This window comes from Poecile atricapillus, chromosome Z, assembly GCF_030490865.1.
Source record: "Poecile atricapillus isolate bPoeAtr1 chromosome Z, bPoeAtr1.hap1, whole genome shotgun sequence".
Taxonomy (NCBI): Eukaryota; Metazoa; Chordata; class Aves; order Passeriformes; family Paridae; genus Poecile; species Poecile atricapillus.
Window position 1 is genome coordinate 54,962,171 of NC_081289.1, and position 23,847 is coordinate 54,986,017.

Here is a 23,847-nt window from a genome sequence, read left to right on the forward strand (position 1 = left end):
AAGGAAATAAGAGTTTCATTTGTAATTAAGAAAATTTTAAGTAATGGCTAAAAGTCATTGCTGCCTGAGATGCTCATCTTTCAGAAACCAGAGCCTGCTGGTGCTGCAGGCTCAGGACACAACAATCTCAGGATTTCACCCTCCAGTCAGACACTCTCAGCACTGACCAGGCACCTAATCTTAGGTAGCTAAGGTTCAAGTCCCACCTCAGTGACTTCCACTGCTCTGTACAAAGGCTACCAATGAGAGCCATTTTTAAATGTCTGTCCAGTAATTCCTTCCTATACAGTGATCTTTAGTATGAACAAATATATAATTATTAATTTATTTCTACACATTATATTTAGAAAAAGAACTAAACATGTACCTTTTAATCCAACAAACTATACATTCATTTGGAACACTATGTTGGATGAAGGCTACTGATGACAAAGTTTTCACGCCTATGAAACAGAAATTAAAAGTCAAATACATGAAAAACCTCATTACATGGAAAAATCTTTATTAAAAAATTTAATAAAATATTCAGTAGTCAAAAAATTATGTGATGCACATGTAGGGTTTTTAGGCAGGGATCTCAGGAAAGACGTGGTGAAATTGACTTATTTTACACTGAAGTTCAAAACATATTTTTATTTATTACTTTACAAAGACAAATTAGAAAAACTGTACAATATCAGAATCTTTCAGAGCTGTTAACAAAAATCTAAAAATAGAAATTCATGTTTTTATACCCTATATAAAATAAAAGCAAAGAAGATTGCCTTCAATTTAACTTCTAACTTGTGAAAACATTTGGGTATGGCCAGTGTCTTAAGTTTCATAATATTCATTTGTTCTAACTATTTTTTGTTGGTGCATTTATGCAAAAATTCAAGAAAACTTTCTTGAATCAGTAGACTCTTTGATAAACTGCTGGTTCAATTCCAAAATATTTTTATTTTTTAGAAATTTTTAAAGGAAATATGCACTCACTACTTTTAATACTGCTTGCCCCTATACACCAATCAACAAAGAACAATATCCTGGCTTATGACATTTAAACACAGTATAATTTACAGTACAAGAAAATTACCGGAGGATATTTGATGAAATTTTAAGACAAATGGCATAATCTATTAAATGGCCCTCAAAAACAGAAAAAAAAAATGTCATCTACTATCAAAACAATAATTTACTTACAAATATCCCATCTTGCTTCTGAAGTTCTTTAAAAACATCTGTTCTAAATACTGAAGTAATTTTGTTCTGATGGAAAGCATTTGATTTGACAGGGATTTCTACATTAATTATCCTTACAGAAACATGTTCTGAACTTGTCCTAGAGACTTCTGAATGCAAAGTAAAACCACCATATAGTTTTCTAGTCAGCAGAATTTTCAATCCATGATAGCACCAGATCTGTTTTGTATCTCTAATTTAGGCACACAATCTGATTATGTAAGATGGAAAAGGCAGATCGAGCCTTTGAAAACACAGACTCAGCTAATAAACATGCAAACAACTTTGGTACCCAACCAGGCCACCTCAGAATCATTACTAAATGTCAATATTCATTTTACAATTTTACACTAGTTTACTTTCATGGCTTGACTTTAATTTTAGTGGTAATCACTACATGGCCATGTTCACGACCCCATCATTATTTGCAGCAACTGGTACATGTAGCAGTTACCTGAGTAACTGGGAGTAGTTTGAGTAATGGGAGGAGTTTGTCTAAATGTACATATCAGTACAAAATGAAAGAAGTCTCTAAAAACCAACCTCCCTGTCAAATTGAGAACAGTAATACTGGCTTGTACAAAGCAGTCTGAGTTTACCGAAGATCTCTTTCTGTCTGCCTCTGTTGACATAATTTAATACAAAAATACAACAATTTAATACAAAAATGAACACACAATGACTACATTTTTCTGAGTAAAATTCACAAATTTAGAGTAACCTCATCACTGCCTTTATGAAGGATAGATGGAAAGTAGATTGTTTCCATCAGCCTAAGCCAAGCAGCTTCCAGTGAGAGAAACTTAGAACCTCCACTTGGCCTTAGATCACAAAGTCGTGTGCCAGGAAAAAAGCAAACATATCAGAGTATAATTCCCATTTCTATTCATACATAAACTAAAAGTTCATAAAACCAGGTTAAATTCCTAAGAAAGGAACAACCTTTTTTTTTTTTTAATACAATCTCTGATCCCATAACCCTCCCAGAAACTGATTCTTACTGGATTACTTCCAATTAGCAACACATGACTATACAACATCTTCAGCAACTGTAGTGTCAAAAATTTGGTAATAAACTTGATTTTTCATTGCATCTCTGACATTATAAGATCTGATGAAGCACTCCAGCCACGGCAAGTCACCTATCAACAAAATCCAAATTACTGTTCAATATAATTACTTATTTTTATAACAGGCAAGTATAACTTGAGCAAGATCTTAACTAGGATATCTAAATTTATACAACAGTTAATAATAAGAAAAATGAATTGTTAACTTTGAAATTCCAACTGGTATCTTTTAAATTTCCCACAAGATCTGAAATGGTGCTCAGTGACAACCTTCCAAGACTCGTCCTCCCTGCACCAGCATTCCACAGAACACTTGGACCCAGCAGTCATGACACAGTATAAAATACCTATATGTAAAGGCTTTCCAATAATAAAAATTCATCTCCATGTGTCTCAATGAGACAATTTCATTGGTCTCAAAGGGAAAATCCTTTACAATCTTTATTACAGGACAACTTTTTGTAAGTATGGCAAAGACTCCAGGGTGATTGCAGTGGTCACTGACAGCCATGTACCCGGAGTATGCTCTGGAGGTCAGAGCTGCATATTACACATCCATCTACCTTGGACATGTGTAGTTCAGGCAGACCTACTTTCTTTCACAACACATACACTGCACAAAAAACTCTAAATGGATTTGGATTAAGCATTTGCTCAATTTCCATGGATACTTCCCATGGCAAGGGATGTTCCAAGGCAGCATGTGCAATCAAAAGCAGGGTATCACCCAAAGCATGTGCCATACACTGAATTTCCTTTCTGTTTTCCCTAACGTGCTGTGACATTCAGTATGAGGGTGTTCTGATTAACCTTCATATGACTACAGATGGCATGTGAGTGCCTGCACAGGCATGACTCTATTCACACACCACTGCATGCTACATGAGAATTTACTGAACCATTTATTTTCTTTCTCAAAGGCAGAGTTAATATGAAAGACATGATTCAGAACAAATTAATACGAACTCTGCTTTCAGGCTCCAGCATTTTTCAACTTCCAGTGTAAGTTGAATTCTAAGACTTTGCATACGCAATAGTAGATTAAAACACCCCTTCCCACTCCCTTTTAAAAAAACAGCAAGCTGACCTAGTTTTCTTCCTGGAGGGCAGAGTGTATTCATGGTCATTTGCATCTTTTGCTGAAGAAAATTACTAGTTAAGATTTCAGAGGCAGGAATTTGGAAAAACTTCTCCTGAAAGAGAACAAAAGAATATGAAGTGTTGAAAGAGGTGTAAGAAATCATTAACCAGAACCTTGACTGCATGTTCTTTTAGGAGCTTAAAATCAGGTAACACAAGAAAAGAATTGTATTATTTCAAAAAACGGTCCGGATACAGAAAAAACCCAAACTGTCTGAAAAAATGATCAGTCTGTTTTTCAGTTCCCTGAGTTTTTAGGGACTACAGCCACCCAGAAAGCACACGTTAGTCACTCAACATAACTGGCAGATATTCCTCATGAAACATAACCAGACAATATCAGACAATGTTATGGCCAGAGAGGATCAGCTCCCTCAACAGTCCCTCACATCTTGAGAGGAACAAGATCCCTTTAAAACAAGGGGCACTGCAGCCTGGCTTTATATCTGTGGAACTCTCTTAGCACGAGTTTCATTTTTAGAAATTTAGGCAGTTTTAGAAACTATAGAAAAAGGCTTATACTGTGGGGTACACTTCTGAATATACTGAGACTAACCAGAAGTGCACTTTCTGAGACAGAAAAAAATATATGGAACATTAAAATGTTAAACATTTTCTGTGTATTATTAAACCACATACAGTATGATTGAAAAAACTCCAAGTTTATTCTTTCCAACTTTGTTGACTGATTTTGGATCCCTAAAGGCTCATCATCTTATAACTTCTCAGAGTGAGCTTAAGATTTGTGGTAGTAATTTCTCATTTTTGTTAAAAGATACAGCTACAGAATAACCTGCCTCTGTATAATTTTTGTATGACATGGTTAATGACAATGATCAGAAGTTAGGGGATAATCCAGCAGCAAAAATGGCACAGATAACTTTCTCGTCTCTCTCTTCAGTCTTCTTCTGACTACAGAACTTTTTCGCTTTTTGCCTTCACCGAATTTTCTGTAAGGAGGGAAGGAAGGAGAAGCACTGTGCTCCTATGGAAGTGCAACTGGAAGCTAATGTAAAGCTGCACTTCAAAGCAGCCCAGCTCCTTCTGCGGTGGTGCTGAAGGACTGGAGTTTAGGCTTGGAAACTCTTGGCTTGTCTTTGAAGTACCACCAGCAGGAAGGCAAGCAGCTGGCACTTCAGAAGAAACTGTGGGTATTTTCCTGCAGCTAAACTGTAGTACTGAGCAGTATCTGATAAAAAAATGAGCCACCATGAAGTAAAAATTTTTGGAACTCTGCATCAAGAGATGGTTTAAATCTTGTCCCCCACCTCCTTTTACAGTTTAGTTTCTTGATATAAAAAGAAAAAAAGACAGTAGAAGGAAAAGATGAGTGGGGATTTTAGTCTTAGATCTCCTTTGCTGTTAAAACACCATGTATTTTAAGAAAAAACACATTTTTTTTCTGATATTAATTTTACTTACAGTCTTAAAATTAAAAAAGGAAGAGTATTCTCTTTAAAGTCCCATTCAAAGTAATTCAATATAATGGCAGAAAATGTGCAGATATATATACATTAAACAACACTTCTGTGCACAAAAACAATCCCACTAAATTGTTTTTCTGTCCCATTTTGTCATACCCACACTGCTGTGACAGGAAAATCATCCAATCTTCAGTGTCTCAGGTAGCAGGAATGGTCTTAAGTTGCTTCAGAGAAAACTGAAGACAGGCTAATTCTAAGGTTAGTAAAGTAGTTGAATAAATTGCTTCTGAAATCCAAGAAAAATATCTGTACAGATACAACTGTCCAGGGAAAGAGGGCCTCCTTACCTCATGCTCATGTGAAACAAAAAAAATCAAGCACTATGGAAAGGAGAGATTCTATTAAGAGTTAAAAAAAGAGGTAATGAGATTTTAAGCTGATGCAGAAGTTAACTGCATAAATCCTGAAACATTCCTGTCATTCACACAGCATTCAGGCTGCATAATTTAACACTGCCAATAAAAGAAAAATTCAGCTATAGGAATATATAAGTTTATGGAAATATCAAATAATCTTCAAGCTTCAATTTTGTCTTTATGCTTTAATATTCTATACTCTGTACAGTATTAATGACAACCTTATAGCATTGTAATTATTCCCACAAAACACTGCAGGTAACATAGAATGAACATTTGTGCACATACATTTGCCATTTTAAAAACAAATAAAATCCAAACTCACTCCATCTATAGAGTCTACCTTTAGCTAGATTTACTTACATAATCAAAAAGGTATGCATTTAGTGCTCCTGTTTCATCAACCAGTGTAAACTTCATAATAAAAACATACTGGAGCAGTTCAATACCTAAAACTGAAGGAAAGAAAAATTGGTACTTCTCTGAGAGAATATGCAGTCTTTTAATAGCAACTCTTTTAATAGCAACTGACTTTGAATATTGTCATTAGAAGTATTAAAGACCAAAATAGAGAGACTCTGATGTCTGACAGCAAAATGTCATTTATCTCTTGAGACCACATTGCAATTTTCCTAGAAACACCTTAATAGATGAGCCTATAAAAACACAAAGATTCTTAAGTACTTATTCCCATGCTAGTAAACAAAAAGCTATTATTTTCTTAGATTTTAGATCCCACCTTAGTAGGATCCTCCTAGTCCTGTGTTCTTTTATCCATGGAAGATTAAAGGAGAGGTGCTCTTAATTCAATGGTAATACAAATTCCACCTGAAAACTATTTTCTGAGGAAAAAGAGTTTATTTGGTATGATGTAGTAAAAGCTACCAGGCTTGCTCAGAAAAAAATAAACTTTGCTGGCAGTTTTGTAAGTATTTCAGTGTAAGTAAAAGACTACAGTCACCACATCACTGGCAGCAGTAACTGTTATGCTGCAAACAAAATAACTGAAACAGTCAAAGTTAGTACAGCTCAGCATCAGTCTTTTCTAGGTACACCTACTTAAATTGGTAGTCATTTTATGTTCAATTGATCTGATATACTTGCAGGTTTATACTTTAGCCTGAAAATACAGCTAATAGAAGAATGATATACATAACATAGTGTAACTGTCAGGAAGCATTAATTAATATTGTTTTCACTTTGAGAATTAAATGTCAATCACTGGCAGTTATATATTACTTTACAATTATTTAACAGGATACAATTATGAAAATTTATTTGAGAAAATCACTGTATTGTTCAAATAGTTTTCTTCTTTTAGAAAGTGTTTATCAAACTTATATATTGCTAGATATCCCAATTTAGTATGTTAGAACATGAATTGATAAATATGCAAATATTCTTTTTCCTTAATGCATTGTATAGTTTTAAACTCAATTTCCATCATTGTAACATGTTGACTTCATATAGTAACACAAGGAACACATGAAGCACAGAATACGTGTAATTGTTGTGGTATATTTCATTTATTTCTTGCAGACTCTCTGGAAAATGAAGTTTAGAGAAGATAAAAGTCTAACTTGCATGAGTCACTAAATAAGACTGTCTTTTCTTCAGGTCAGAAAAACAGTATCTACAAAAGGAAAAGCAAGATTAAGTTCTAGGACTGCAAGTTTAAAAGTAACATCTACAACCAAAAATTCATGACATCTGTATTATCATAAGCGTTACTACTGATGCCAATGGTAGAAGAAACTAGTCAACATATAAAATCCTTTAATTCATACTGCAATAGTTTCAAAAGTAACTACGTTATTTTGATTACTAAAAGGTGAATGAATTTTACAGCACCATATTCAACACGACCATAACTATATGCTTTCTGTACAAAACTGCAACCCAGAACTGCGAGTCAAACTACTTCACATCGACCCTCCAGAACCAAGGCACAAAAGTATTTCAGGACAGTATCATGTTAGCTTACCTTGTGCAATTTCAGTTGGCTCCCATGATGGTTGCTGCTCTGCTGCAATGGAACTTAGATTCTTCATAGGCTTTGGAGTTGAACACTGCTTGCACCTAGCATTTAAAACAAGATATTGAGACTAACCAAACACTGATGTATTTGTACTAGAATTGTTCTGCACAGAAAAAAACCAAAACTCTGATTTTCTTGCACAGTGAAGTGCAGAAGTATTTATATTGCTGCTTGAAGCAACTACTTCACCAGACACACTAGCTTTGGAGCAAAACAAAATCCCTTAATGCTTTTTTTGAACTATCCATGAGGAGAAATAAATCTAGAAAAGACCACTTCAGTAATCAGACAGGAATAAAACTGTACATCAAGGCTGAAGAGCTGGGGTTGTTCAGCCTTGAAAACAGAGGGTCCAGGCAGACCCTACTGTGGCCTTTCTATATATAAAAGGGAAGAAAGTGAGAGAAGACAGAGACAAGACTCTCTTTCTGTAAGACACAGACTTTGAACCAGGGCCTGTAGTGAAGAACAAGGAGCAATATTTTTAAACTGAAAGAGTGTAGATGTAGATTTTGCAGAAAGAAGAAACACTTCACAAAGAAGTTGAGGCACTGGAACAGGCTGTCCAGAAACACTGTGGATTCCCTATACCTGGAAGTGTTCAAGACGAGACTGGTGTAGTGCAAGGTGTCTGTGCCCAAGGCAGGGGGTTGGATTAGCTGATCATGAGAGGTCCCTTTCAACCCAAACCATTCTATGATTCTAAGATCACTACATTACTAAACATACGCTCATATGCCACTACTTCTCACTTTGTAAAAGCAGAAATTAATCTAAACTTGTAGCCTGCTCTAAACCCGTTACAGAGTTACAGGAGAAATTTAGCTTTGCCTATGTTGAGAATATTAACTAAGAGTTGTTAAAAAAGTCTATTTTATTACTGGTGTATTTTCACCAATTATTATAAATTTTACATGTAACATAGTAAGCAAATGCTACAAGTGGATTGAAGTATGGAACTGTTTTCAAAATTGCTCCCATTTGCCTCATGGAATGAAATTACAGAACAAAACTATTTGTTCTAAATTAAGCTGCTGTATTAGTATATTACAGTTAGAATTTGAAATAAACATCTATTATTGTTTAAAATTATATGCAAAGAATGTCAAATCAATAAAACTGCTTAAGTGATATAGTCAAGTCACTTTTTTCCTTTAAAAAACTCAAACTCCAATAAAGTAACAACTGCAAATTTTGCTTTTTATATGCAGTGTGTGTTTATTTTTATATATAAATGAATATGCATGCAAATGCATACACATGTAATTCATTCTACCAAACAGAATCTTTTCTTAGCAAAGTATATGCCACTAATAGAAACATGCATGAAACATAGCTCTGAAATGTCAGCATACTTTTGAGGTTCTTTCCTAAATATCCTATAAGCAACCCATGGAATATCTTATAAACCATTTTACTTTTACAGTTCAACCATTTGAAGAGAGAACAATGTCTGAAGGTGAGTTGCATATAGCAGGGGAAATACATGGATTATGGAAGTGCAAGCAGAAATACTTTGTATTGGTGAAGATCCTGTCCCAAGAGGAGTACCCATATACTGCCTTTATTTAAATAAAGCTGTAGACAGCAATATCTGGAAAGGTCAAAACTATATATGACAGAGAGAAACAATTACCTATATTCATTTTATGGACGGCCCTTATGGGAAACTTTAGGGTTCACATGAAACATGAAATATTTCTGCATAGAAAATTTTTGACTGCCTGGAGACCTAGCATAGTGCCCCACTGCACTGTGCTTTGCCTGAGCTGCTGAGATAGAGGACTCAGTAGCTTGCATGGAGGAGGCTGTATTTCTGAGCTCAGTAGCTGCATGCTGCTGGGCACTACTGGGGGAACATACTGCTGACAGCTCCCACTGAGCAGGAACATGGCATTGCATGGCAGATCACAAATACCACACCTAGGTGTGGCTACTGTATTCCATAGCTTTGGAACTGTGGAATTCAGAAACTCAGTGAAGTCATCTCTACAGTGAATGACATCCACAAACAGGTAAGGCACTTTGCAGTGCTGTGGATCATCTTAAGTTACAAATGGTAACGAAAAGCTGTCCAAAATCCCTTACTGCTTCCAAAACTTAAGCTTTCCCAACACTAAAAATGAGTGGTAGATTGACAGGCTGAGATAATCTTCTGTATCTCTACTTAAATATTATCTGTTATATTGTATATATTTGTATCTAAAACTCCCCAACATACAGTTTTGAAAACAAGGTATGTTTTCACTTTAGTCCAAGTGAGACCAGAAAATGGAAGATCTGGACTACAAGAGGTATTTAGGTACTTTGCACTGCATGTGCATTTCCATTTCTACAGCCCACTGCCCTGCCTATGCGCCACAGACAAGACTGGAACTGGAGTGCTGTGTAATTAAGGTCTTCAGATTTACAGATCAAGAGCCAAACTGCAGTCAGTCCTCTGATACCAGGGATCAAATGATACCACATTTCATCCCCAATGTCAGTACTGTAGACCATGCTATATATTTTACATCGAAGTCTTCGCTTCCCAAGTACTGCAGTCTGAATTAGTGAAGAAAATGTTATCTATTACAGCAGCTAGTGAAATATCAACAAATACTTTTAACCTACCCATAATATTTGACATTCCCTTGTATAAGAAAAGGAGCTGAAAGATCTAATAATTCAAGATCATCTTCTGTGGATCTCACAGGGATAACACACTTAAATCGTTTTGAAAGCTTCCAGATTTCTTTCAGAGTTCCACCTATTAAAAACCAAATAACCATGGTTTCTTAAACAGTAGTCAGAAATAAATTGAACAACTTACATTTCTCAGCTGATTTCAGGGCCTTCAGTAATAATTGATATCACTACTGAAAACTCAAAAAATAGCCCAATACCTTCTCACTTTTACTCAACAACAGACTCAATGAAGAAACAAAAATAGACATTTATCAAAGGAGATGCCTTAATATCTTCCTCATAGCTAACACTGCAATGAAGAGGTTGTATTTAGTTAACATCACTTTCATATAATTACCCCTATAATTTTACTAGCCATTTTCTTAGAAAAAAAATCAAAGCAACCAAACTGACCTTTTATATGCACATATCCATACACAGACATACTTAGTTGCTGACACTTTAATATCTGAAAATAGATTGACCAAGTTATATTGCTCAGCTGTTCTAGGAAAATGGAAACTAATCCATTATAAAAGAAAGCAGAAAACAGAAGGGGTTTTGTCATTGACCCTCACACAAAGGACCACCTGACTTACATTCGCTTATTCATATCACTAACTTGAGCACAATTGAAGATTTTGTTTTGAACTCTGAATGGTGCTATATGCAATTTATTATTTTTATTATATAAAAATTCCTTAATAGTACTCTTGATAAATTGCTTTGTTTAAAGGTCAGTGGCTATTTCTTTTTCCTGAGAAAATCTGATAAAAACCACACCAAACCAAAAAAACTCACACTGAGAGAAGCTCTACTAATCTGGAACAACACTGACATCCAGAGGCTGACAAATTTAACTGGACGCTTGTATTATGAGAAGCCTTTCAAAACTTTCCACACCACTACTAAAAACAGGCCTGTTTAGAAGACTTGGCAAGTTTTTAAATCGCACTGTAAAACCAGTAAGCACAGCTAGAAAAAAAAAGACATTCACTGTTAATTTCAGTGTAATCAACAAAAAACAACATTGGCATAGTTTTAAAATAGACAGAATCATCTTACAAGACCTTCACAGATTACCATCTCCTGTTTGCACAACAGCAACTTATAGTTCCAGCTCAGTTTTTCTTTTCTTTGAAGATGCCTTTATGATCATCTACAACTTCAACATATCTTTACTCTGTACATACACAGAGGGGACACAGTGCTGTAAGAATTGGTATATTTGTAATTTACCTTCTATCATAAGCAAGGTGTTTTCAGGATGTTGAAGCATTTCATCATGCTTCACAAAATGGATGGCTATTTCCCTCTGCTTCCGGTCTTGTGTAGTCCATGTTACAGATTCATACCAGGATGTATTGTGTAATTCTCGGTTTGGGGCAGTACTGGCAGAGCCGCGTAAAATGGAGTCAAAGTCATCTTTATCTGGAACTTCTTGCCTAAAACCATTTCCAAATTGAGTAAGTATATTATAACAGCCCCTCCTTAGGCAATCTACCCACAAGGATGACAGTACTCCAAACAAATATTAGAATACAGTCATAAGTTAACACACATACAGGAAAAACATCCTAATTGTTTTATCAGTTTAAACATTTAGAGTTATGTAGTATATCATGGCTTTCCATGTTAATAAATATGCTAAGTAATATGCCAACTTACCTAGGAGCAGAGGCAGCCTAGTGGCTACATACCACACTAATGAAAATCCATGGAAAGCCAAATCTATCAGCTTTCTGTTATTTCAGTTGGGCCTTAAAAGGGCCACAAAATGCATACTGCTTCATTAGAGTGAAAAGACTACATCAACTTATATAATTTCATATTTTAGTCTATTTGACTTTGCATAAACCGATGGAGAAAAAAGAAAAAAAGGACAGGACCAGAATAGTTCCACGTAAGTACTGCCAAGGGAAAATCTGCAACTCTGCACCACACAGTTTCTATCCTGTCCTGCTGGAATGCACCTTTTCTGCACTTCCACTTGTCATACACAGAGAAGCAATAATGCAGGCCACCCAAATAACACAAATATTATGGAATCAATTAGGTTATAAAAGATCTCCGAGTGTCCAAAGCAGAGCAATGAAGATGGTGAAGGGCCTTAAGGGGAAGCCATATGAGCAGCAGCTGAGGTCACTTGGTCAGTTCAGCATGAAGACCCCACTGTAGTTACAACTTCCTTGTGAGGGGAAGAGGAGTGGCAGGCATTGATCTCTCCTCTGTGGTGACCAGTGACAGGACCCACGGGAGTGGCCTGAAGTTGTGTGATTTCCCTGGTATTTTTGGATCCAGAAAAGATGCTTTGTCTGGAAGACGCACTTTAGTCAAAAATATTTTATCAATTCATTTGGAGACTATTATACCTCTTTGAATACCCTATTTTAAAACTTCAATAAAGAAATACTTGAGATACTTCTATACAGCTATAGTATGGAAAAAAACTGTACTGCTGCATTTGCAAATTAAGAAAACATTGTATTGAAAGCACTCAAAAGATTCTGTAAATTGAACTCATCTCATTATTTAAAAAAATCCTACTTATTATCAGTGCATTTCAAATCTTTCCACAAAATGATATACATTTACATTCAGCTCATTTTACAAAAAAAAAAAAAAAATCACTGAAAATCTAGGCATCCCAAAACATACAGAGCAATTCCTAGTTACTTGTAATGTGTGAAACACTTACAAAGAGTTGCATTTGGAACAATGAAGTTTAACAGACTGATGGAGCTTTTGGGGTTTATAAGTTCTCAGCTTTGCTCTAATGCGATACTGTTGAGGCGCTGTGCTGCTTGTTATGGTTTTCAGTTCTGTGTTACTCAAATCCTGATGATCTGTTAATACTGCAAAACAATACAAAGAGAGATGAAAAAGCACCATGCATACTATTAATCACTGTAATATTTGTAATACCGGAAATAGCAATCACAGGTATGCATTTTTCCTTAATTTCCAACTTTTCTTTCCTTCCCAGCTGCAGCCTTAGTTTTATCAACACAATTTGTTATTACAGTCAGTAAGATAAATCACATTAGGCTGAGGGAGTATGGTGTACAGGGTGCAGAAATACAACATGTAGAAAAACCAAATGAAAGAAGAATATACAAATATGCTCTATTCTTTTAAATAACAAATAAACCAAATACAATATACATGGAATTTATCTTGGAATTTATACTCTCAGAATAGCTCTTCCTATAACCCTATAATAACCTTTATATATAACCATATATGGATAACCATTTAACTATAACCATATATCCTATAATAAACTTTAAGATAATGTTTTAAAACTACTTTTGTTCTCTAGAAAAGTTAAAATTCACCTTAAGGTCAAAATGTTACCTACCTGTAACAGATAGCTGCTGACATCTCTGTAAGTGCAATTCAAGATCTATAATCAAGAAGAATTTCATAATTATTTTCTACCATTCATTTCTTTTTTATCATGTGGACACATACAAACAGGTAGGTAGATAAAGAGGTAGAAAGACACACAAAACCAAAAGCTGAACAAATGAAAATGAAAATCCCAATAATGTATGAAAACAATACAACAACAAACAAAAAAAAAAGTAGCAAAAGTAAGCAGGAGACACACACTGAATACCAAGAGTTAATATATTAGAGGGGAAGTTAGCATATACATTAAATAGGAATACTTATTACAGTGAACACTTTTCAGAATTACACTGTGAATGACTTGCTGACATAAATTGTATACATCCCCTGTAATCTTTCTGGACACGAACATAAATACATTATTCTAATACCAATACAGACTGCCTGGTCCCTTTAAACAACCTCTACTACACACAGAGAGTGCAGCAAATAAGTGCAATTTTTTCCAGTTATGGACTGGACATGAAGCATTTATTTATGCTTGACTTTTGCATCCTTTTAGAACTTCCCTATGTTTCTATGTTAATAATGGCTGAGTAACACAGATTTTTTAAAAGCTAGAAGCAAAGATACAGACTATGTCCAACCAGCTTTAGAGTTTAATTCCCTTTTAGTTATTCTTATCCTGGGCTAAAAGTACCATTCAGAAAATAATGTGGGGTCTGTAGAACTGTCTATAAGATATCACTGTTCTGTGGAAGTGCACCTTACATACATCTCACACAACTTTTCATCCCATGGCTTAAGAAGGGCTCCTCAACAGGCAGCTGTTTAGTAGCATTTTCAGTGCCTGCCCCTGCAGAATCCCCCTTTAGAGGGAGGCACTTCCATAACTCTGCTTTGTGATCTAATACAGTACAATTAAAAACACCATCTGTGTTTAAGAATTTATTACTAACTCCTATGAAAGTATCTTTCCATGTAATATGAAATGCTTGTGCTGGAAGACAGAAAGAGTAATGTAAATTTCCAGCCTAATAAACTGAAGGAATTCTCTAAGGCTTTGAATGCGAAAGTAGCATTACACACACAGAAAAGCAGTAACTGCGACCTTATCTTGACCATATATATATTAAAGTGCAAATCAGCTTTCAGTTGCTCTTACCTGTAATATTGCCAAAAGTGCTGTCCACATCCATTGAACACGTGCTTTCCATATCCTGACTGTCTGTCAGATCCACAGATTCTAAAAATCTAAAGATAAATGGCCAAATATTTTATGAACTAGAGAAATCTTTTATATATTGTCATACACACATATATATATGGGACTACACAGACACTTACAAGAAAACTGCTTATTATCAATACACAGGTGTTCAGACATAAATGTTCCAGCAGAGACATAAAAATCAACTGAGCCAGAAGTTTCAGGAGGTAATATTAATGATGCAGATGAGACACTTTCCAAATCACTTCTGGAACATTAAACACAAAAGAGTGCCAAAAGAAATATGTACTACTGGAAACAGAATTCCTGATAATGGAATTTGGACTTTGGTTACTTAGCCTTTCCTAAGGAAGAAAATAGAGTTTATAACTTTGGAAGAAGTGGCAGATCACTCAGGAGGATTACACGGATGTTACACAGGCAGAAAATCAGAAGTGCCAAAATCTGACTACTGCTGTATGAGAACAAAAATAGCTTCTCCAAATATATCATCAACAAAAGGTGGGCTAAGGAAAATATCCATCCTTTATTGGATGTTGGGAGAAACAACAAGTGACAAAGGATGAGGAAAAGGCCAATGTATTTCATGCCTTCTTTACTTCCATTGCAATAGTAAGACCAATTATTCTTGGAGTATCAAGACTCCTGAGCTGAGAGAGGGATGGGGAGCAAAATGAAACCTCCATAACCTAAGAGGAAATGGTCACTGACCTGCTACACCACTTAAACACACACATCTTTAAGGGGTGGTTGGGATCCACCCACAGATACTAAGGGGGCTGGAAGAAGTGCTCAAAAATCCACTTTCTATCATTTATCAGCAGTCCTGGGTAAGTGAGGAGGTTCCAGTAGACTGAAAATTACAGCAGATGGTTATCTACAAGAAGGGTCAGAGGGAGGATCCAGGGAACTACAGGCCTGTAGTTCTACAATAGGAACTACTGAGCCTGAGCTCAGTGCTGGAGGTCATGGAGCACATCACCCTCTGTACGTCGTCCTCATGTAGCACATGAAGGATACCCAGGGGATCAGACACAGCCAGCATGGGTTTATGAGACATGTCCTGCTTGACCAACCTCATCTCCTCCTATGACAAACTGACCTGCTTAGTGGATGAGGAAAGAGCTGTGGATGTAGTTCACCCGGACCTTAGTAAAGCCTTTGACAGTGTTTCCCACAGCATTCTCACAGAGCAACTGGGTATCATGGCTGGGATGGGTGCATATCTGCTGGGTAAAAAACTGGCTAGGCCCAGAGAGTAGTGGTGAATGAAGTTACCTCCAGCTGGTGGCCACTCAAATGGTGCTCCCCAGGGGTCAGTACAGGGGCCAGTTTAGTATCTACCAAGGATGAGGACAAGGTGACTGAGGGAATGGCACCCTCAGTCAGTTTGTAGATGATCCCAAGCTGAGCAGGAGTGTTGATCTGTTGGAGTGTAGGAAGGCTCAGCAGAGGACTCTGGACAGGCTGGACTGATGGTCAAGGCCAAGTGTATGAGGTCCAACAAGGTGAACTGCACTTGGGTCACAACAAACCCATGCAGGCTGGGGAAGAGTGGCTGGAAAGAGGCTCAGCAGAAAAGGACCTGGTGAAGGAGCTAGAGTACAAGTTCTGTGAGGAGCAGCTGAGGGAGCTGGGATGCTATAGCTTGGAGGTGAGGAAGGTCAGGGGGGACCTTATCACTTATGTCTACAACAACAGCATGACAGGAGGTTGTACTGAGGTGGGGTCAGCCTCTTCTCCCATTCAACAAGTGACAGAAGGAGAGGAAATGGCTTCAAGTTGTGCCTGGGGAGGTTTACCATCAGGTATTAAGAAAAATTTCTTCACAGAAAGGGTTGACAAGCACTGAAAAAAGCAGCTCAGGAAAAACGGTGGAGTCGTTGTCCCTGGAGGTATTTTAAAGTCATGCAGATGTGGCACTTAGAGATATGGTTTAGTGGGGGACTTACCTATCCCTCCAAATATGTTCATCTTAGTGGCGCTGAAGACATTCTGTTCTCGAGCTTCTGATTCTTAGATACATTTACAATTGTAAACTCTATAGCTGTTACATTAGCCTAGCGTTTTCAAGAGTAACCTAGAGAAAAGGAAATATCTACACATACATAGTACTTACGCTTTTAGTTCCTTAACATCTGGGTTACTTTCTGGCAAGACTCCTATTCCTCGACCATAACAAGTGCCACCATGAAGATGAAATTCTATATGTGAGACATCTTCATTGTCAGCACTTGCTTGTTTCGTATGAATACTGTAAATTCTCAGAAAACTTCCAATCTGAAAGGAAAAAAAAAACAACCACTTTGATAACACAAAGTTAGTTATTTACGTGGAAGATTCTAGTGCTCATGAAGCTTCCTTCCTGTTTTAACTGAATCACAGAATGACTGAAGCTGGCAGGGACCTCTGGCGATTACCTCATTCTTGTGCCCAAAGCAGAGTCAACTAGAGCAGACTTCTTAGGACTGTTTCCAGATGGGTTTTAAGTATTTTCAGGTACGGAAACTGTAAAACCTCTCTGTGTGATCTGTTTATTTTGCTTTATCAGAAAACATTACTGGCAGCAAAGGGTGATTCAGAACCAGAATAAGCCTTCTTGGTAAATCTAATTCTCAAACACACTTCAGAAGACAGATCAAACACTCCATTCCCACGGGCACAATCTGCCTTCTATATTCCCAACACAGCCCCACAGAGACTGACATCCTGTGATTTGTCCTAGGAATGATCACATTCAGCAATTGACCTGCTCATCATCGTGCATGGCTTACTGTGTTCACATGTATATGTACATATCTGCTTACTCAGATTTCTCCATCGTATCTTACTCTTACATTACAGGTAACATTTTTTTAGCACCAGAACAAAAGAAAACATGCATTAGAAATGGAAAGATTTTGGCACTTCTATCTCTGTTAGATCTCCTCAGGTACGTGGAGAATATGCTTCCTGTTTTGCTTAGAATGATTTTGTGTTTTCTGAAACAGTTTTGTCAAGTTACACAAACAGACTTATGCTAACTTATGCAAGCACCTATTAAAAATGAAGTTATGATGTGGTGGACACTGAACACATTTTATAACTTTGCTTTTATTTCAAAATATTACTCCCATTATCCCCCAAAGAAAGCCCACACACCCAACCAAATAACCAAAACCAAGCCAAATGTTCTAAAGGCACATAACATGGTGTCTCAATTACACAGTTACCAAATTATTTTTTTTTTTAATTTATAATATGACATCTAGATAATAGTTGACAAGCTACATACACTCAACAACCTGGTTTTATATTAATTCTAAACATCTTTTAAATAGCCTGATAGGAATGAGAAATTAATTTAAATTTACTTCAATAAAAATTAATATTACAGCAGTTCATTTATTAAGTAGTATTTCAGCCTCAACTTTAACCAGTGGAAACTGAAAAAATATTCCTATTAGATTGGATTGGTCATGTCACAGTACAACACTTTTAAACACATGTATATATGCATAAAAGCAGATGGAGCAGCAACCTGTGTCTAGAATCCTCCTCTGTATCAAGGAACAAACTATGACTACATAATGCTGGTATCAAACTACTTTTTTAAACAATAATCACACATGAAAAAGGCAGCATATTTTTCAACTGAGGCAGCAGGAACATAATGGTGCACTTCAGTCTGCACCTATTTTGCTTCTGGCATGGAGCTCTTACCAGACTTTTAATTGATCTGTACTGTTAGTAGGCTGCTCATTTTGTTCATTCAAAGCACCACCAGGACAGCCTGTGCATTTAGATGGCAGTTAAGAGGCTTATCCTAAGACTTTTTGTTTTTTCCTTTCTAGATGCTGATTTTACTTAATTATGAATATCCAAAAAAGCAAAGGACACTCATATCATAAGACTAATGACTATGAGAAATGCTTTTGGAGAAATTTTTTTAAGAGTTCTCACCTAAGTTATGCTTATGGAATAACCATACATAAATAAAACAGTGTCAAACTACTTCCCTTCCATCAAGAGTAATATGCATATTAAGAGAAAAAAGTTTAATTGACAAATTTATTTGTCTTTTTAAAAAAAGTATATAAAAAATAAATATTTTCTCTAGTATGAACACAAAAAATTAAGTATCAGAGAGAGGAGAGCTCAGAAGCCAAGAATATATTTATTAGATCCTTTTCTGAAAATTTTATTATTTTATGTATTTTAATATCACTTTGAACTACAAAAAAGAGATGCATAATAATCAGCATTGCCAAATACCGAAAAAGGTCTGTAAGGTTCTGAATGTCAGCCCAGAGATGCCTGGGTGGACAGAATGCTGTTTCTGTGGATTCCTTTGGGAGGCAGCCTTGCTTACTGTAACAGCAGAGAGCAAATGTGGCTGCTATGGATAAAAATGTTACCGTATTAAAATGTTCTGTATTGTTTACCGAATGCAGGCAGACTGCACTCTTTATATACCAGACCTGGAAGAAATTGTGATCTACATTAAACACCATGATTTACAGAGCCATCGCTAAAATCTAGTACAAACCCAGCTACTACTTGACTTTACAGCAGTTCTGTTTATGACCTACCTCGTTTAGAGGAAGTTCATTCAAAAGTGAAATTAAAGTGAATAAAAACATTTCTTGCAGTAATATAAAATATACTAATACCCTATTTTCAGTCTAATTCAAATATGACTATTTAAAGAATACATATTAAGGCTAAAGAGAATTGAAATGCATAAATCATATATGCAGGTCCCTGTAACTAGTTAACTAGAACAACTTTCCAGCATAGGAAATTCTCATAATTATTTCAATACATATTGGGTTGTGTTCATAATCACACTGGAATTCAGTGAATTCACAACAGCATGTGTCATTGCAGGTAAATATTCATGTTTGTCCAAAAAGGCACACAAGAAGCTGCCTTTATCTACAGGAATCACCCAACAAATTCACCTGCACTCAATTTTGCCTATATTTATGGTTGATTATATTCAGTGAGATTTGTCATCATTTTTATTGCAGCAACAGTCCAATTTTACTGAGTAAATAGCACACAACTTTCTGCAAATGAGACATTTAGGCACCATCTTGGGCAGTAAGAAATAACAAATCCATTTAAGAGTTTGAAGGACTCAAGAGTGATGTCTTTTGAGTTTTTTCCTTTTTCAATGAGTAAAAAGACAGAAGTGGGGAGAATACAACTCACAGGTTGAAGGAATGCTACCTAGGTCTGAAAAATATGAAACTAGACATTGTATCCATGTAGCAACTCATTTGAATTGTGTGTTGAAAATGTGACTTTGCCACCACTAGGAAAACAAACTTCTTAGTTTAGTCAAACTACTATCATGAAAGACATGACATGATAGTCATATCATAGGAGAGACAGCTGAAAATAGACAAATTCTACATCTGAAGATATGTAACACGAAGCAAACACCGTGAAACTACAGACTAGGACACGTATGCATGCGCAAGGTTACTTGTTTTAATTGCATTATCCATAAAATGCATGGCAACACAGAATTGATGGTATCAAGCCAGAAGAGAAATGCACTGGATCATATATTCAGTGTAAACCAGAAATCAGGAAACCTCTGACCAGCTGTGGGCTGCTGGACCCCTACTGTGCTGACCACTAACACTCATTCATCTTGATGCTTACCACCCAAGCAAAATGCCCCAGATGGAGAAACCCATGTCATAGACCTATTCTCAAACTTCACAGTAAAGTCAGTGAACCCTGAGAAGTTCTGGAAAACTGGCATGAGGTTAAACAATGTGGAGCAACCACATTCCAGACAGTTGTACTGTTCCAGGGGTTCCTACAGCAATGAGAAAGCCTCATCTACTCCAGGTACATTGCCAGAGGAAGAGGGAAATTCAAGCAAAATTGGTAAACACCATTTTCTTTGCTTAGTTGTAGGTCTTGCCTTGTCCTTATGCCCCAGGCAATAATCTGCTTCAAAGATGAGATTTCTGAAAATTCTCTTTGTGCTCTGTTATGGCACCAAATGCTGAAAAACCACAGCCTTGCCCAACAGGAAAGGGAGGCCAGTAAATTTAGGGGAAAAAATTCTATTTACAGTATCACCTGCAACATACCTTCAACATACCTTTAACTAAAGTTCCCTCCATTGAAAATTAAAAGTATTAGTTGTCTTAGAAAATGAGATAAAGTGCTCATATTTTCAGCATTCTCTGGACAGTCAATATAAAAAAGGAGTTTTTAACAAACTCTTGCAGCAATATCCCTGGCACTGTGCTCCATGATTTGCCAAAAATTCCCTGTAATATATTACCCACTTTCTCTGGGGTGTGGTGCTTACTCAGAGATTCCTTGTTTGAACATGCACCTACAGATACAATTTTAAAATAAGAACATGTATTTCAGTTTGGTTTTTTTTTAATCTGGCCCTCTTGTTATCAAGGTTGTGTAAAACAGATTGCTCCTACATAAAACATCATTTCCAAGCTGCAACTGTTATTGTAAATGGTTCACAACAAGAGGTGAGAGTGTAACCTAACAATTTTGTAACAATTTACATTGAAAAAGGCCACTTTGAGCTAGTGTTAAGTGTAGAAGACCAAAAAATAGTGCACTTTTTACTGCTTCTGAAACCATAAACTGTTTCTGAAACCATAAACTAGCAAAATATCTAATCAGACTTGGGAAGGCACATGTGGATCCACTAAACACTTGCCAGTTCTATACTGCTACATAAATTAATTTTTTAAAATAGCTTTGTGTAACAAGACCCTGAACTCAATAAAGTATTATACATATTTTCATTATGCTTTTTTATAATATGACATGATTTCCACTAGTATTTAAAAGCCTTTAATAAAACTCTGCATTTTAGGGAGAATTTCCCCCAAATTTTATAATATATATATGTGCATGTATATACATTTTTATACATATATATAGGTATAAAAATATTCTCTGAAATACAATTAATTCTACATGTTACAATCTGCAATTAATAAAAATTTCTGAAATTTAATTGTCAGCATATCAGCTCTTTTTCTTTGATAACTCCACTAAGACAAGCAACTAAAATGTTGTGTACAAAAATTATCTAATTTGAAACTACTGCAACTTTGGACATAGCCAGAAAGAGAAAAACACCCACAAGAAGTCAAAGGGGGTTTCTCAGCAATTTATTTTGAAATTATTAAATCTTCTACTATACAGTGCAGTATCCAGCAAAGGTAAAAATGCTTCAGAAATGCAAAAGAACAAGTGGATAGGAAACAAAAAATTGAGAGAGAGAATGAAGATATCCCATGTATCACATATTCAGTATGTGATTCAATTCCTGAATATAAATGGGGGAGAATAATAAAGGAAGAATTATCAGCTACTCAAGAAAATATGTTTTATTAACATTAAAATACTTTCTTCCTTCATTTTCAAAACATACCATTTCAGTAGAACATCATTTTTTTACACTAGTTAGCAGGAGAAAAGTTCTGGAAGAGAAGTTGTAAGAAATGAAATAGTGCTGTCAGTTTTGTTACGAATTCTTACAAAAAAATTTTGCACTTACTTTGCTATCTGTAATTTACTTATGAATGGGTGTTAATGTATCAAAATAATTTCATGTCTGCTGATAGACTCAGCATAAAAAAAAAGGCTATTGCTTCTCTTTATTTTCTAGTAAACGTTTTCTTAAAAACAATCTTGAGTGTAGAGGGCAAGGCATGAAATGAAAGATGCATTCTTTGCCAAGTTCCTGTATTCTGAAGCAAGATGGCAGTATTGCTGAAGATCTAATGTTTAATTATGTTGTTGTTTTCTCTATCTATGCACAATCAACATTACTGACCTACTAAATGGAGATTGCACTGCAAACTGCAGAAACTTATAGAACAGAAAATCTTCTATTGACTTTGGAATTAAGGGTGTTTAACAGGACTACAGGTTTAACATTGCATCGTATAATTTAAAAATAATTCTAAAGCATAGAATACATTTTCTGAGTGCGTTATTTTCATTGTATTATCTATTATATTCCTTGTCTGGAAAGTGCTTAATTGGAAGACTATTTTCATGGCAATTTTTGGGTAATGAGCCTGTTTAACACATGTTGAAGTTTTGCTTTCAAATAAAAGGTATGGGAAATACAGCAAAAGATAAAGAGGCACATTAAACTAATTACAACAGAACTGAATTGATGCATTCTCTGAAGCAACTTTTAAGCAGAAAACAGGCCACAAAAAGAGAGAAATACCAAACTGTGCATTACCTTAAGTGATTCTGCCAGGTGTACATGATTATCATAGACTAGAATGTCCACTGCTAGATTTCTCAGCTGATGAAGAAGAACTTTTTCCCCTTCCAGATCTTTTGCTTCCACAGGCACCTTCCATGTGGGGTAGGGACATTTAGTGCCATCCCAAACCTGCAATGTAAATGAACTATTTCAATGTGCTCAGAATACTTTAGAGTCAGACTTTAACAACTTATTTTTTATTATTTTGATTAAAAAATTATTAACAATAAGAGATCTTAGTTGTAGTCTCAGTCTAAAAGCCATTAAAATACTTGAATTAGACTTTAAGGGATTTTTAATTTATTACTCCTTACACAGCATAAAATCACCTCAACAGAGAATATAATCAATTGCTAAGACCTGGCATTTTTTAATATTTAAATAAAAAATAAAAATAACAGCTCTAGCTAAACCTCAGCTGTTTATCATCAGCACAGAATGACAAAATATTCTGAGCTGGAAAGGACCCACAAAGATTATCAAGTCTTACTCTTAAGTGAATGCTCCACATGGGGATCGAACCCTAAGCCTTGCTGCTCTCGGAACCACGGTCTGAGCAGCTGAGACAATCTTAGGGTCAGCTGTTACAACAATCAGAATTCATCATATGCAGAACTGTCTGCACTTAACATTTTAATCCTGATGTAGGGTTTTTTAACCACTCCAGCCACAGTATGTGAAAACTGAGTACACAGCATTTACTGACCCCTATATCAGTATACACTGGTAGTTACCCAGAACATATTAGAAAAAGATCAGTACTTAATCTGTATTTATTAACAATAATTCTAAAACTTGTTTGCATAAAGCTGATACTTGATACACTCCAAGTACTGAAACATCAGTAGTTATTTTTTAGCTATCAAAGTGTTGTGAAAACATAAGTTTACTGACAGGCTTAACACCTTGAAACAAAATCTTACTTCTTAACCTAAACATTATTCTGTAAACCCTAATTTCCTGAGTTGCTGAAAATACACTCTTCTCAAAGACACAAAAATAATGGTTTGATATACT

General features: G+C 35.8%; 1 protein-coding gene across 4 annotated transcripts in view; it reads right to left on the reverse strand.

Moving 5' to 3' along the window:
• Nucleotides 1-532: 532 nt before the first annotated feature.
• The window catches only part of LOC131573184 (protection of telomeres protein 1-like), a 59,190-nt gene continuing 35,875 nt past the window's right edge, over nt 533-23,847 (reverse strand). For all 4 annotated transcript variants that reach the window (XM_058826891.1, XM_058826893.1, XM_058826895.1 and 1 more), the window contains 11 exons: nt 22,804-22,959; nt 16,681-16,841; nt 14,496-14,584; nt 13,338-13,382; nt 12,675-12,831; nt 11,216-11,421; nt 9,923-10,058; nt 7,256-7,350; nt 5,635-5,726; nt 3,379-3,484; nt 533-2,363 (listed from right to left, as the gene is read on the reverse strand). In XM_058826891.1, the coding sequence (XP_058682874.1) occupies nt 2,251-2,363; nt 3,379-3,484; nt 5,635-5,726; nt 7,256-7,350; nt 9,923-10,058; nt 11,216-11,421; nt 12,675-12,831; nt 13,338-13,382; nt 14,496-14,584; nt 16,681-16,841; nt 22,804-22,959 (1,356 nt within the window). In that variant the 3' untranslated portion in view covers nt 533-2,250. The remainder of the gene's footprint in view (nt 2,364-3,378; nt 3,485-5,634; nt 5,727-7,255; nt 7,351-9,922; nt 10,059-11,215; nt 11,422-12,674; nt 12,832-13,337; nt 13,383-14,495; nt 14,585-16,680; nt 16,842-22,803; nt 22,960-23,847) is intronic.